This window comes from Pholcus phalangioides, unplaced genomic scaffold (genome assembly GCF_987345545.1).
Source record: "Pholcus phalangioides strain wild (caught in Gottingen) unplaced genomic scaffold, Ppha-v1.0 ptg000014l_1, whole genome shotgun sequence".
In the NCBI taxonomy this organism is placed as follows: domain Eukaryota; kingdom Metazoa; phylum Arthropoda; class Arachnida; order Araneae; family Pholcidae; genus Pholcus; species Pholcus phalangioides.
Genome location: NW_028301607.1, coordinates 12,259,108 through 12,273,957, shown reverse-complemented (window position 1 = coordinate 12,273,957; position 14,850 = coordinate 12,259,108). Strand labels below are relative to the sequence as shown.

Genomic DNA, 14,850 nt, shown 5'->3' with positions numbered 1-14,850 from the left:
CACAAATTATTTGTACTATTTCTTTGGTCTTTGTCCTCATTTCCATCATCCCCAGCCAGTACATATCTTCAGATATGCACATGCAGTATATGGTTCTAGTTGCAGGTACAAGAGGCTTTGGATATATTGTATCGGGATATACATGCATTACTGAGCACCAAAAGCATGTAAAAAAAACAAACAAACCAATAGTTCAACCATTGCCCAACATTATTGGCAGCAATTACATAGTTTTGATTTTAAAAAGGTTTTGGTATTTGAAAAAAAAGTAAAAAATAATTAAATAATTCAGACCTGAATTTTTTCGATTAAAACTTGCTAAGATTTCCTCATAAATTATGGAAGAAATATGTCACCCATATCATCAGCTTGGACAAACTTCATGAATCACAGCCAAGACGATTCTTTTTATATCCTTCAACAAATGCCACCTGAATTCACTTTCAAGTACCAAAGAAGCTTCATTTGATACAAAGGCACAAACTCTCTAGACAATCAACAGTCAATTGTGCTCCTCCCTCCAATGGTCTTATTTGTTTGTGGTTTCAGACCACTTTCATCCACCATTCCAAAGATGGCTCTCCACTGTAGGACCAAAACACATCAACCAGTGAAAGTAAAGTTTATATTTGTCTTAAAAACATGTTAAGTTTTCACATTATCTTCATGAAAGAAAGTTTACTACCCTTTACTCTCAAACTGTACAAATACAGTGAAATACCCCTTCTTTTGCATACACTAGCTGGATTAAAAAAATCTGTCCATAAAGAGGGGGGGTGACCATTAACCAGGGGTTTGAAATGCATACTTTTATTATACAGGGAACAATATTACTCTGCATTTATTTATGACTGTTAAGAGAGGTTTTTCTGTGGTTGGAAATATACCTTTCTGTACGCGCAAGAATAAAATTTTTTTCTTCATGTATTTGTAAATCCTTAATAAAGGATTCTACTGCTTATATTAAGCTTATCTTTATTTCCAATAGCTTTTGGTGCTTATGCTCAATCACTTATTGATGATTTGCAATGCTTCTAATGAAAAAAAAGGAATTTTTTTACTGTCATATAGAATACTAAATTTCCAACACTTTAATGGTTAAAAATTCTCCACCTTTTTAATTACACAGCACTTATTAAATTTTCAAATGTGTTCATTTTGGTTTATCTGTGTTCTTTCAGGGAGAACTGGAGCAACAACTACTTCAAGCAAATCCTATTCTAGAGGCCTTTGGAAATGCTAAAACTGTGAAAAATGATAATTCCTCACGATTTGTAAGTTAATGTTTGTTTACATCAATTCAATGGAATTTTATAGAATTTGTTAATGGGAAAGAGATGTAATATTAATGCTATATAGTTAATAACTTAATCCCATATTTTGTCTTCCACAGGGAAAATTCATCAGGATAAATTTTGATGCTTCTGGGTTCATTGCCGGTGCTAACATTGAAACATGTATCCTTCTATTATGCCGCATTATAATGCTTCATTTAAATTCTCAAATTTCAGGAAAATTGTCATGAATTTATAATTCAAAAGTAATTTATTAAATACAGTGAATTCACGAGTAATGAAATATATTAGGGCTAAATTGTAAAACAAAACATATGCCTTTTTTTAGAGAAATCTTAAGGTTTCTGTATGTTTTTAACGTTTTTCACTGTGCATATTATAATTATTTAATTTAATTTTTTAATGGTGTTGGAGAATAGATTTCGATAGATTTCATGTGTGTACCATTTTCGCCATATTCTACTTAACTTTCTGAAAGACCTTTTGGAAAAATCTCGTGCAATCCGTCAAGCCAAAGACGAAAGATCCTTCCACATATTTTACCAATTGCTCAGTGGCTCATCTCCAGAACAGAAAAGTTTGTAATATTTCTCCCTTATCCTTTTGTGTTAATTTCATTCAAAGATAAAATTTAGGGAACAGTTTAACCATTTTTTAATGACATTTCGAAATGAATTTTTAATTTTTTCATTGTATAAAATATTAGTGAAATCCTTAACCGAAATGGAATGTTCAGAGACTGAAATAATATTCCGTTTTAGATAGATCTCCATTTTATGAAGGAGGTTCAGAGACTGAAATAATATTCCGTTTTAGATAGATCTCCATTTTATGAAGGAGGTTCAGAGACTGAAATAATATTCCGTTTTAGATAGATCTCCATTTTATGAAGGTGCAAATTGAAGCACTAATCATTGAACAAACTATACTTGTATTTTTATTCCGTTTAAGACAAGTTTCTGTCTCATTCATACAGTGTCTGTCTTAGACAGGTTTCACTGTAATTTGTAAAAGCTTTCATATATATATATTTTTTATCATGCTTGTCATGCTCCTATTTTGATTTTTCTCTTGCAGAGGCCTATCTATTAGAAGATCCTAAAAATTACACTTTTATGACGCATGGTAATGTCCAAGTCTCTGGAATCGATGAAGCTCAAGAATTTAGAAACACTGTCAGTGCCATGTCCATTATGGGACTTTCAAATGAAGATTTTAATGGTAAATTTTTATCTTTTTCTAAATCAATTATTCCTTTCTTTATGATCATTAATAATGATTACAACTGCATTATCTTGATCAAATATTTTTTGCAGAAACAAGTATTTTTGTAAGTCAAATCAATATATTTTCTTTGGAAATTTTTCTGTGTGTGTAAATTAACTTTTACTTTAAACATTTTATTTTAACAATTTAAGAATTCAAACAGTATAACTACTCATTCTACTGAGCATCATTCTTACCGAAACTAATAATTTTTAATTCATTCTATTTTAACAGCAATATTTAGAGTTATATCTGCAGTTTTATTATTTGGGAATATGAAGTTCAAGCAAGAGAGGAACTCCGATCAGGCAACACTGCCTGACAACACGGTTGCTCAGAAAGTCAGTCACTTGCTGGGCTTAAATGTCACAGAAATGACAAAAGCATTTTTGAAACCAAGGCTCAAAGTCGGCAGAGACTATGTGACTAAAGCTCAAACAAAGGAACAAGTTAGTATTTTTTTCCCTGTTCAATTGTTCAATGAATTTTAAAAAAATTAACGAAAATTTTATCTTGTTTTTTTAGTTTTCAGATCACAAATCATTATACTAAAATATGATTGTCTATCAAAATGAACAGGCAATTCAGGTGTGCGATTCTCTCATTTAAGATTCGAATTTGAGGTTGCTTTAATGATTTCAGCATTATAAATCAAACTTTTTGATGCATTAGTTTTGCTTTGTTATAGATATTCTCGCTCAACATCCTTTTCATTTCCAGGTTGAGTTCGCTGTAGAAGCTATCAGCAAAGCTTGCTATGAGCGGATGTTTAAATGGCTGGTAAATCGCATCAACAGATCACTCGATAGGACGAAGCGACAAGGTGCTTCATTCATTGGTATCCTTGATATTGCTGGATTTGAGATATTTGATGTAAGGAAATTTTGATTTGTAGTTTATTACCATTAATGAAGCAAATTAGTTTTTGTAAGGTTATTTGAAACTTTGTTTTTTGTATTGAAATAGTAAAACACATGAATTGATAACTCATTACATTAAAACCAGTGTATAACAATAAACCTACCTATAACAATATTTCCATCGGTCGCGCCAGAGTTCCTATTCAGTAGGAAATAGCATAAATGCTCAAACTGTCTACAGTGAAACCCTGTCTACAACATTTTTTTTCAGTCCCCTACAGTATCTTTTTAGACAGGTTTTACTGCATTTGTTATTTTAATTGATGAATGTTATACTGCATTAATAATCTAGAATTTGCTACCAAAACAATTCAGTTTCTGGTTTTATTAATTCACTTGATGATGATTTTTTTTATTTTCAATGAATACTGTATTTTGCATTCAGAAATTTTTTCCTGTATTTGAATAACTTTTTTTCCCTCCCCCAGCTCAACTCTTTTGAGCAGCTTTGCATCAATTATACCAATGAGAAGCTACAACAGTTGTTCAACCACACTATGTTTGTACTCGAGCAAGAAGAGTACCAGAGGGAAGGAATCGAATGGCGGTTCATAGACTTCGGTCTTGATTTGCAACCCACAATAGACCTTATAGAAAAAGTGAGTTCAGTGCAAGCCATTGTGAACAAATTTTCCTTTTTACTATTTTGTGATTTATATGATTTGTGTTGAGTGAACATGGTAAGTCCAACAGTAGAGATCTGATGTACAATATATTTTTATGTTCATGTTTGATTTAAAAAAATTAAAACGTATACCCTTTTCCTCTCTAGCCAATGGGAATTCTAGCTCTTCTGGATGAAGAGTGTTGGTTCCCTAAAGCAACTGACCGCACTTTTGTAGACAAGTTGGAATCTGCTCATTCTATGCACCCTAAATTCGTCAAGTCTGATTTTAGAGGAACTTGTGATTTTAGTATTGTTCATTATGCTGGAAAGGTATGTTAGCTGATTACAATCTAGTTTTTAACACTTTGTGGTCCTATGTCGAGGTGGGATTAACATCAGGAAAGAATTGTTTCATTGTTGAAATGGCCTCTGTAAACTTGGTTTTTTAGAGCAAACCTCCTAAGCTATTCAAAGAACACAAAAAGCTAACATCCAGGGCCTTCCTGTAATTGTGGTTGTGGGGGGGGGGGGGGGGACTAGAAAAAGTATAAACTGCGTATAGTGCTAATGAAGTACTGAAGAGAAACCTCTGGACCACACACAAAGGGGTAAATTAGTTCTAAAGCAGCCTGTTTTCAAAAAAGTTAGGATTTGATTAAAAAAAAAAAAAAAACCACAGTACATTGTGTGTAATATTGCTATATTTAAGAAAAAAACTTGAATACAGGGGTGGACAAATCCCTGACAGCATGTCGACTAAAAAATAGGATTGGCGCCTAAAATTTTCTATACATGATTGCTAAATTGGAGTCAGGACAACAGTAAATTTTTGGAATTCATATAAGCATACCTATCAATATGGGGGAGAGGGGGTTGTCGTGAAAATGTTGAAAAAAAATATATTATTTTGAACCAGACTTTCAAAACAGTTTTTGGCTCCTAAAAATTTTTTCTGGCACCTTAGATTTTTTGTGATTTCCTCAAGTCCTGGTTAACTTAAGAGTTTTTCTTTAGTATGTTTTTTTCCCCTTGAATTTTCACTCGAAGAGCCAATAATGACTGAACTGATCTACTATGAAAGGTATGTAGTGTAATCTGTATTTCTGAGGTTGGGAAAGTAACCAGTTTCACAAATACGTAAGGGAAGAACAGTTTTCAAAATTAAAATGGAGTTGAATGACTCTGAAATTTACCCTTTAATAAGAACACTGTCCTTAATGCTGTAAACCATCTATGGGAATGTGAAATTTTTTTAAATTATATGAAAAAGTAATTTATACTCATCTTATATTTCAATACATTCGTATAGGTAGACTATTTGGCAAATCAGTGGTTGATGAAGAATATGGATCCACTCAATGAAAATGTAGTTTCTTTGCTGCAAGCATCCCAAGAACCTTTTGTTGTTCATATTTGGAAAGACGGTAATCATAATTTTCTCAGTAACTAATTACGTCATTAAAATGCCTTTATGTTTGGCAGTTGTGGTAAATTTTTGTCTTTTATACATTTTCCTTGGTTTGCCCTAACAATATTGTCCACTTTGAGGGAATATGGTCGAGATATTGAAAATAAATTTTATTTAAGTTCTTATGTTCCTTTCTAATTTTTCCTTCCAGCTGAAATTGTCGGAATGGGTGCTGCTACACTGGGAGATTCAACTTTTGGGGCAAGAACCAGGAAAGGCATGTTTAGGACAGTTAGTCAACTTTACAAGGATCAACTGGCTAAACTTATGGTGACATTGCGAAATACTAATCCGAACTTTGTGCGTTGCATCATTCCTAATCACGAGAAGAAGGTAAATGACCTCTGAGATGGGGTAGGGGAGAAACACATTCAACTTTGAAGTAGAAGTTCTCAATGTGAATTGATTTATTACGAGATATTTAACTTTTTAAATTTCTTTTTTTTCCCTAGGCTGGTAAAATAGATCCAATGTTGGTACTAGATCAGCTTAGATGCAATGGAGTTCTGGAAGGCATACGTATCTGTCGCCAAGGGTTTCCTAACCGCATACCATTCCAAGAGTTCAGGCAAAGGTATTATTATAATTTAGTTCTCTGGTGGGTTTCAAATTCAATCATTTAAACTGATTTGAAACTTATGGGCTGTACCATGCATTGCCTATGAAGGAAATGCGGGGTGAAACTTTGTCTCTGGAGAGGAGGAAAGCAATGCACACCAGGGGTCCCTCCACCACGTATTTAATTAGCTGCTAAATATCCCAAATTTCTACTCCATCTCCTGGACTCTTAAAAAATTCTTCTCTTGAATTTTAACTGATCGGAAAAATCCATACTTGAAGGGTGGGGGGGGGGGGATATTCCAGGAGAAATTACCACGAAAAAAGACAGTTACCATCATTTTTAATTTCTAAAATGTCATAAGCATAATCCAAATTGTCACCATTGCATCAAATCGCAAAAAATATTTTATTTTGGAGGGGAGACAAAAGAGCCAATTCAGCGTTAGGACATCCGAAATTGACACAATGACTTGTCTGCTCTAACCGTGTATCCTGTTTTGGGCCATATTTGTTTTTGTTTATTTCAGAGTCGTACTTACTTGTCGGTGAGAAATGATGATTTGATGCTGATTGGCAATGGCATGCATAATATCACATTTTTACAAGGGGGAAAAATCCCTGAAATTTTACTTATTAGTAAAAAAATTCCTACATTTTTTTTTTCCAAAATCCCTTTTATATTTGTTTTTGTATGGAATTTTTATCCTTAAAAATACCTCCCTAATTTTCATTCTCCAAAGTAAACATCCATGTATTCTCAAATTCTTGCGACATGCAGATCATTCTTCATGAATTTGTCAGCTGAATGCAGGACATCATCTGTAATTAAAGTTAGTGTTGTAGAGTATACATCTGTGCAGCTATGGTATTAAAATTTTAACCCGGGAGCAAAGAATGTCGATGATAATTATCGAATAAGAGACCCATCTGTCATTACTAGGGTTAGAATTTTTAATGTGCTAAAAATGCAATGCCATTGGATATAAAAAAAAACTCATCTTTGTAATGTTTTACTGTGTGCTTCATTGCATGCATGTCTGAAAAATGTGTGAACTTTTTACTTACAGGTACGAGTTGTTGACTCCCAATGCAATACCAAAAGGTTTTATGGATGGGAAACTTGCTTGTGAGAAAATGGTAATATGCTATAGAATGTTATCTCAAAATATGAATTTATTCTAAAAACTTATTTTCTGGTCTCTATTATGTACAAATATATCACTGCAATGAATAGTGTTTGAGAGAGCGATTTAGTTATTCAAAGACAATCATGATGTATAACGAAAATATATTGCTTCTCTTTTTCAGTTCACGTGAAATTGAGTATAAAACTGCAAATAAACAAATAGATACACTTTTGTTATATAAAATCTTGGTATGGAAGGTCTAAGATTTTTATAAACCTAGAATTTTAAATAGATACATAGTGTAACTTTCTCTAAATACTGTATCCCCCCTTGCATTAGCCGGCATGCTGGGGAAATGTGAATCCCAGATTCCAGAAAATTCTTTGATATCTGGGGTCAAATCAAATCCTCGTTTCTCTTTGTATTTTAGTCTTTTGTGTTTTGTAAACTATGTTGGAGATAGTTTGTTTCACATTTGCTTTTGCTACCTTAGATGAGCTAAATGTAAAAATCGGTAGACTGTGAAGTATGTATTTGATCATGATTTGAATAAGCATAGCAAAAAATTAAGAAATTCCTTTGATATTATTTTATCCTGATTCATGTATTTATTCACTATTTAATATAGATTTATATTGGTCTTTTGAATGAATCGTGATATTTTTATTGAACGTCATTTTTCTCAATATGTTGGAAATTGGCTTCAACATTCAAAAGCTTGTCTCTCCTGATTTTTAAGGCATGCCGGCTAATGCGAGAAAATACAGTAATTATGACCATTGTTAGTATTCAGTGAAACTTCAGGGGAATGTGAGGGTGTGAACTACCATGGTAGATACAAATATACCTTCAGCCGGAGAGAAGTGTGTTAACATGAGTACAGTGGGCCTGCTTATAACGTTTCTATTTAAAATATTTTCCCACTTAGTATGATCTACTTTATGTATAAATAAATGTAAATCCAGCGTGCCGTTTATTATATATAATATTTATTAAGCTCTAGGATGGACCAAATGGGTCCCTAAGAGCTGCTTAGTGTATGTTTTGTCTTTTGTTCTGTTGTCTTTATTTTATTTTGTATATTTGTATTTATGCGTGCTGTTTTGAATTATTAAATAAAAAAATAAATAAAATAAGATTTCCTGTTTAAAGGGTTTTCGTGTTTCCATGACAATTTTTGGAAAAAAGTTATAATCGAAAATGCACTGGATGTTTATTGTAGAGGATTTAAAAATATTTTTTTTTTTTTTTTTAGATTCATGCTCTGGATCTGGATCCAAATCTATACAGAGTGGGACAAAGCAAAATTTTCTTCAGAGCTGGCGTATTGGCTCATTTGGAAGAAGAGAGAGATATGAAAATATCTGACTTAATCGTTCAATTCCAAGCATGCTGTAGAGGTCTCCTTGCTCGAAGGTTAGTAAATTTTTCCACTGTCCAAATGTAAACTTATTTTTTCTTTTTAATTTTTACACATACACTCTTGACTTTGTTGCATAAAATAAGATAAATACAGGATGTTTATAAATTATTGTCAGCGTTTCATTGAGCCATAACTTTTGAATAAAAAAAATATGATGGAAAAATAATTACAGACTCGTGCAGCACATCTGAAAGTTTTATCTGGCATTACTGCAGTCAGACTGCCATTTGGTGGTCGAGTGGTCAGAGTGGCGGATTTGCATAGCGAGGACCCAGATTTTGAACCCCCCCCCCTCCCCCCCTGTTGCCATTGTGGTAGTCGGATGAAGTTGGTTTTCTGTGGTTTCCAATTTTGAGGCGACAATATGAGTCAATCTCCCTGTTAAAAAGTTTTGCCATTGACAACAGGTCTATAACAATACAATTATTCAATCATTATACTTCACTCATAGTTAGAAAAATCGATGGCAGATGGAAGCACTACACACAACAAGCATTACACAGAAACAAACTTCATGTCAGGTTCGTTACACACACATTCCAACATGTACCAATTCGTTAGAAGTTCCGCATGGAAATATGGATGAGGTGCATGTGTGGTTCAGTAGTAGTCAGAGTGTCATTTTGTTATAGGAAATTACGACAAGAATTTAAAATAGCGATTTCTTGAGAGAATACAAAACTTTAACATGGTGGATCGATTCCACTCCCTCAAAGATCACTGGATATCACACAACTTGACGCTTTCATGTGAAAGTATGTCAGTGGCATTGTCTTCAAGACCCCCGTGCTCTTACTTGATGAACTAAATCACTGAACTGTTTTGATGCAAATGCTGGAAAGCACATGAAAAAAAAAATTATTCAATCCCAATGCGTTATTTGCACGTTGCAGCCATGTGGAAACTAGTTAACTTTCATTTTTTTGAGTTGCATGTTATGAATCTGTAATAATTTTTTTTGTTGTGTTACTTATTCAAAAGTTATGGGGCAAAAATTACCTGACAATAATTATAAACACCTGTATATCAAGATCAACTTTTATTTCCATGTAACTGTTATAGGCAATTATTTGCTTGATTAAATATAGAGTAAAACCTTGTTAAGTCATCACCCTAATAAGTCGTCACTCTGGTTAAGTCATCATTTTTCTTCAGGCCTGTCCAGCTTTCATAGATAGCAATGTTATTAAACCCTCTTTTACTCGTCGCTAATTTCAGTTAACTCATCACAATGAAAAAGTTTGAGTGAGAGGGAGGAACAGATGATTTCCATGGCTTCCTTTAAAAAAAATAACTTCTTAACAGCATTGCCATATGCTTAGAAGTTACCATAAAATCCTTATGTACCAAAACGGAACAGTTTAAGTAACAAAAGTTATGCTGAGGAGGTTCATTTGCCAACTAAAGTTTTTTAAAACATTAGAGACTGTTCAAGCGAAACCTGATTTCTGCATGGGCCCCACTAATTAATGGCTGCAATTTTTAACAAATTATATTAGTTGAAAGACCAGACACTTTTTCCAAAGTTGAGGGGGTCTTATGTGTGCTTCCCCCCCCCCCTCAGTCTCTTGAAGTGGACCCTATGTTCGAGATGACCTTGTAGTTAGTATGTGAAAGATTACCTTGATAAATTTTACCAAGATTACCTTGTAGTTTCATAAACTAATGATAAATAATTAAAACACTAAAATTAAATTTCATGTGTATGTAAAATTAATGTGCAGTAGCTCTGTTGTGAAGAAAAGCTAACTAACAGTTGCTCTGATTGGTCTAAAATAAAAATTACTAGTATAAATAAAAGTGTACCAGTATATTTTAACACAATCTGAAGTAACAAGAGCTCCAAAAAGGTCAAAATTTCAATTTTTTCTTCTGCAATCTATAAATTTTATTAATATTGTAATTTTAATTCATATTTTAATAAATGTTGTATTACTTTAAATGTATGTAATTTTTCACAATATTACACATTGAAAATGACGCACTTCACTTAAGTCGTCATAATTTTTTGATAACATGAGGTGATGACTTATCGAGGTTTTACTGTATATCAATAATGACAGTACTGTTAGTCACAGTCGCATCTTATTCATTACAGAAATTACCAGAAGCGATTGCAGCAGTTGAATGCAATTAGAATAATCCAGAGGAATTGCTCTGCCTATCTGAAACTAAGAAATTGGTCTTGGTGGAGATTGTATACAAAAGTATGCGATTGCTATATAAATGTAGAATTTTTTTTAATTTGACAATTTTTTTTAATCTTATGCACACAAATAATTTTCTAATTTAGTTTTGAACAAATGCAGTCTACAGTTTGTGAAATTTCTAGTATTGGCATGTGGAATTGCTTTCCAACTTGCTCGTTTTTTTTTTGGTTTTTTTTTTGTAAAATTCACTCATTTTTCTTGGTGACAGGTTAAACCTTTGCTTCAAGTCACAAAGCAAGAGGAGAAGTTGAATGAAAAGGAAGATGAACTACGGCAAGTCAAAGAGAAGATGGATAAAGTAGAGCAGGAAGCAACTGAGCTTGAAAAGAAATTGCAACAAGTATGTGACTTGTTTTATTTTCACAATAGCTTGTCTCATTGCATTGCTGTTTTCACATTTTTAACAAAAAATAGTATGCTGTATGCAATATTTGTAATGCTGTAAAACCCCTCCCAATGGACACCTTTTCCCCAGATGTGGGCACCCTCTTTTACTGTCAATATGCCTCTTGTATAATAAAAGTATGTTTCAAACCCCTGATTTTTAGTCACCTTTTTATGGACAAATTTTTCTGTCCCACCGGTGTCTGCAAAAGAGAGGTTTTTACTGTACTACCTGATATTGTACACATACCCAGATGAATTCTTCATGAAACAAAACACATGCTTGTATGCAAGAAGTTTGCATACAAGCATGCTCTACTTGCAAACATTAAGCGTTAGAATAGCCATCTTATATGTAATGTCAATTTAATTGGTAATGTTGCAACCAATTATTAATTGCATTCAAATGAATTTTTGTTGATTACAATTTCTTGTATTCCTTCTTGTGACTCATAAACTTCTTTTTCTCGTTTAGGTGGTTGAAGAGAAAAATACTCTTGCAGAGCAATTGCAAGCTGAAACAGAATTATGTGCAGAAGCAGAGGAAATGAGACTAAGGCTTGCTGCCAGGAAACAAGAATTAGAAGAAATTTTGCACGATCTTGAAGCCAGAATCGAAGAAGAGGAAGAAAGAAATCAAAACTTGACAGGAGAGAAAAAGAAATTGCAACTTAATATCCAAGATCTTGAAGAACAGTAAGTAGTAGTGATTTCTAATTAACATTTTATGTGAGCTTGTTTTCAACATAATTTTCATATTGTATATTTTTGTAACATTAGATTTATCTTGTGAAGTGTGACTGCTCTTCAGAGATGTTGTAGTGATTGATTTGCATCGTGAAGACCCGGGTTCAAACCCCACTGATGAGACAGTGGTGGTTGGCTGAACTTGGTTTTTTGTGGTTGTCAGGTGTGAATGTGGGCCATTCTCCCTGTTAAAGAGTCTTGTCACAGAAAGCTACAGATCTACAATTGTGCAATTATTTCAATCAATACAATTCACTCAGTTTGAAAATTAGATGGCTGAAATTTTAATATAAATGTTACATATCCAGAGTTGTGTGTGACAACTGCTGAGGTTGTTCGTAGTTTCTATGGACGACAACACTAAGCTACGGAGCTACAGAAGATATTCTCAATACTGCAGAAATCAGTTTAAAAATTGGGTCTTTGAGTTTGTAGGAGTGTTTTAATTATTTTTATTATTTTTTAAAAATGTGATCTTTACCATAGCAATGAATTCATATACGCATGTGAGAGAGTTTGAGAGAAAACAAACTCTGAGCCGATCTGTTTCATTCAGCACAGCGGGTCTGGACCCGGCTTCATTTGCATAGTGCATGTTCAAGCTCGTGGAACTTGCGTTAGAAAGAATGTTTCGTTGTAAAAGCTCTGATACGACGAAAACAGGGATGGGGTAGTCTAGTGTTGCTAGATCTCTGTATATACAGCCCACAAGGGCGTATGCAGGTTGGGATCGCATAGAATATTTATGAATTATTAAATGTCTCTGCAATCTTGGAAACTTGCTTTGGGAGGGGCTCGTATGTAGCTGAATCAGACATAATCTTGAATTACAATAAAAGTTTGAATTACTGAATTATTTTGTTGGACGTGTTAAATCATTCAAATTCCATATATGGTCATTTTTTTCAATTGTTCATGCTGCTTTTTTTTGTGAATCACAAAATTTGAGTATAATTTCATTCTGGATTTTCAGGCTTGAAGAAGAGGAAGGAGCTCGCCAGAAATTGCATCTAGAAAAGATAAGTCTTGATTCGAAGATTAAGAAGATAGAAGAAGAATACGCTGTTCTTGATGATACTAATCAGAAAGTATACTTGCTTATTGCTCAGTTTTTTTTTTTTCTTAACCCTCTGACTGCTCAATTTGTGGACCGAAATTGCTTCAAAAATTGCGTAATTTTTTTCACTCAAAAAGTGAAGTTTGAGCGGTAATACCACGTGCCTTCAAATGCCGCAATTTATTGGACAACTAACGACATCTGTTGGCCAAAACGTAAATGAAACGTCTAATACTGTATATAATTTTTTTCAGTTATTAAACGGGGAAAAAACGGGATGCGCTTCTCAATAAAGGAAGAAAAACACATGCCCGCGGAAATCGCGGGATGAGCAGATTTTGCTACATTTGAGTTGCCCGTGGAAATCGCGGGATGAGCAGCCAGAGGGTTAAATGCATTTTGTCCAAGTTTCTGTTTTCAATGGAAGTTTTAATTTCATTAAAAATATGGAATTTATTGGTTTTTCAATTTTATTTTTTTTCTGAAAATTTTCTTGACTGAGATGATCTGATTTTTTTTTTGTATTTCACATAGATGGGAAAGGAGAAGAAAGCGCTTGAAGAGCGGTTGAGTGAAGTATCACATGCCTTGGCTGAAGAGGAAGAAAAATCGAAACATCTCTCTAAATTGAAAGCCAAACAAGAAGCTACGATAGCAGATGTCGAAGAGAGGCATAAAAAAGAGCAACAGGTAAAAAAAAGAATTTGTAGGTTTTATATTTTCAATCATTTATACATGTTTCAAGTTATTTCTAATACATTTTTACTGTTTCTTTCCCGAATTTTCGAAACTAAATAAACAAAGCTTAGTTTGTCAATCGCAGTTGTGTTGAATATGTTTTAAATGTGGCATGAGTACAGTCTGTGACAATGTCAGGGTATGTTGTGGAATAAGCTGAACAGCTGTCTTTAATTTTCTATGGATATTGTCTGCATAAACAGGGACCAGACCTTTATGGGGGGCACAAGAAATATCTTCTAGAAAAATTTCGATTTAATAATCCTAAAAAAATCATTTTAGATAAGCAGGAATTGATTAAGACAGCGTTTAAAAGGTTTTCCTTCAATATTTTTTCACAAAAATATTTTACAATATTTTAATTTTGATTGCCTTCAAGAAGGCGCAGGCTCATCTATGCCCCTCCCTCTAATCTTCTATCTATATGTGTCTCATCTCTGTGTATATCTCTGAAAAATTAGAACAGTGCTATGCATTTGCAGCTGTAATAGTCGTATTTTTGTCATAATTATGATAGATATTACCCACTGGAAAAAAATACCTAGCCCAGTGTTTCCCAACCGTTTAAATGTCTCGGACCCTGTAGTGGAGGTGAATGCGCAGCAGACTTCTTGTGGTGCTGTTTAATACTCTGCAGCATCAGAACTGAGCGCTGAGGGCTCAACTGGGAGTCTGCAACACAAAGTTTGTTTTGTTGGCGGCTCCAGAATAAGGTGGCAAAAGCTTAACCTAGCACTGAGATCTCAACTGGGAGCCTGCAGTTCCCTTTGGCTCGCACCTGGGCCGGTAAACAACATTGAGACATAGCTGAAAAGCTCTACAGAGTGCTGAGGGGCTCAACTGAGAGCCCATAAGTCCCTTTGGCTGGCAACGTCGAGGCATGGTTGAAAAACATATAACCACACCAAATGAGGCCTCTGTTTGCGTGGTGGCAATATTTGAGACATTTTGCAAATTTTGTAACTTTATTATTTTTCTTTCCATTTGTATTATTATTATTATTGTTTTATTATCGTTCTTTTGTGTGTGCACATACATAATTTATAC

The 14,850-nt window shown here is 33.7% G+C and overlaps 1 protein-coding gene across 2 annotated transcripts in view; it reads left to right on the top strand.

Moving 5' to 3' along the window:
• The window catches only part of zip (myosin heavy chain 10), a 94,599-nt gene that overhangs the window by 63,127 nt on the left and 16,622 nt on the right, over window positions 1-14,850 (top strand). For both annotated transcript variants that reach the window (XM_089241754.1, XM_089241755.1), the window contains 18 exons: window positions 1,182-1,274; window positions 1,394-1,457; window positions 1,774-1,872; window positions 2,373-2,516; window positions 2,796-3,010; window positions 3,282-3,434; window positions 3,910-4,080; window positions 4,254-4,418; window positions 5,398-5,512; window positions 5,708-5,889; window positions 6,009-6,130; window positions 7,185-7,254; window positions 8,500-8,660; window positions 10,766-10,874; window positions 11,086-11,217; window positions 11,737-11,957; window positions 12,982-13,096; window positions 13,600-13,755. In XM_089241754.1, coding sequence (XP_089097880.1) covers window positions 1,182-1,274; window positions 1,394-1,457; window positions 1,774-1,872; window positions 2,373-2,516; window positions 2,796-3,010; window positions 3,282-3,434; window positions 3,910-4,080; window positions 4,254-4,418; window positions 5,398-5,512; window positions 5,708-5,889; window positions 6,009-6,130; window positions 7,185-7,254; window positions 8,500-8,660; window positions 10,766-10,874; window positions 11,086-11,217; window positions 11,737-11,957; window positions 12,982-13,096; window positions 13,600-13,755 — 2,487 coding nt within the window. The remainder of the gene's footprint in view (window positions 1-1,181; window positions 1,275-1,393; window positions 1,458-1,773; window positions 1,873-2,372; window positions 2,517-2,795; window positions 3,011-3,281; window positions 3,435-3,909; window positions 4,081-4,253; window positions 4,419-5,397; window positions 5,513-5,707; window positions 5,890-6,008; window positions 6,131-7,184; window positions 7,255-8,499; window positions 8,661-10,765; window positions 10,875-11,085; window positions 11,218-11,736; window positions 11,958-12,981; window positions 13,097-13,599; window positions 13,756-14,850) is intronic.